Genomic DNA, 1,085 nt, shown 5'->3' on the forward strand with positions numbered 1-1,085 from the left:
ATGGCAAAAGCAGGAAAGCTAACTAAGCTAAGGTCAGCATTGAAGAAGATGAACTCATTTAGTAAGCTGCGACGCGATAGCAGCGTAAACTCTACACCCGCACCCTCCGATGACTGCCACGTGTCATCAACCCACAATATTGGTGGTGGGCTTCACACAGTGTACGTTGGCAAGTCACTCAGACGTTACCACGTCACATCTGAGGTGCTTGATCATCCGGTGATCCAAGAGCTTGTTGATAGATCGGACGGCTGTGATGAAGAGACCATAGTAATTGGTTGTGAGGTCGTTTTATTTGAACATTTGTTATGGATGTTGCAAAATATTGACACAAAATCTGAGTCTCTAGAAGATTTGGTTGGCTTATATGCTTATTAATTATATTTTCATCATTTTTTTTATATTTTTTGAGGGAAAAAAAATCCCATTTATTTAAAAATGGGTTTTTTTTGGGGGGTAAGTAGGGGTTTAGAATGTATATTATGCTTTATTTATTTGATTATTCTTGCTTAAAGAATTTTTTTTTTTTTTTTTATTAGAGATTAAAAAGCTTTAGGCAGGATAGAAAAAATTAGAAAAAAGAAAAATAAAATAAGAAAATCCAGAAGAATTTTGGATTTTTTTCCTACTAGAGTGATTAAAAGATTATTATTGTATTGCTACCATATTGTATGCATTATTATTAGTGGTATCCAATATTGATTAATTGGAGTATTTTCATATCATTTTTGTAATTCAATTCATTGCCTTATTTGATTTGTATTAACCATTTTTTGGAAATTGATGGGTGTATAAACAATCTCCTACATGTGTAGTAGCCGCCTTTCTAACACAAATATACAATGCAGAATTTATTTAATTTCATATAATATTAATATTTCCACTTACATATAACAAACATTTTCTCTTGTCAAAAAAAAAAAAAAAAAAAAAAAAATATGTTTACTTGGTTATCCAAATATGGCTTTAGTATAAAGTTTGCTTGTCTTGGGAGATTTGACATGCATTGTACTACGTAATTCATTGGATCAGTACATATGATTGTAATCGAGGACGGTTGCCTCACCTTAAGGAGCAAAACTACC

At 32.0% G+C, this 1,085-nt stretch overlaps 1 protein-coding gene across 1 annotated transcript; it reads left to right on the forward strand.

Moving 5' to 3' along the window:
• Positions 1–378, forward strand: LOC110688538 (auxin-responsive protein SAUR41-like). The gene has a single exon (XM_021865309.1). It carries the CDS (start codon positions 1–3, stop codon positions 376–378), a length of 378 nt encoding a protein of 125 aa, XP_021721001.1.
• Positions 379–1,085: the final 707 nt, after the last annotated feature.

The sequence above is a fragment of the Chenopodium quinoa genome, unplaced genomic scaffold (assembly GCF_001683475.1).
Source record: "Chenopodium quinoa cultivar QQ74 unplaced genomic scaffold, ASM168347v1, whole genome shotgun sequence".
Taxonomy (NCBI): Eukaryota; Viridiplantae; Streptophyta; class Magnoliopsida; order Caryophyllales; family Amaranthaceae; genus Chenopodium; species Chenopodium quinoa.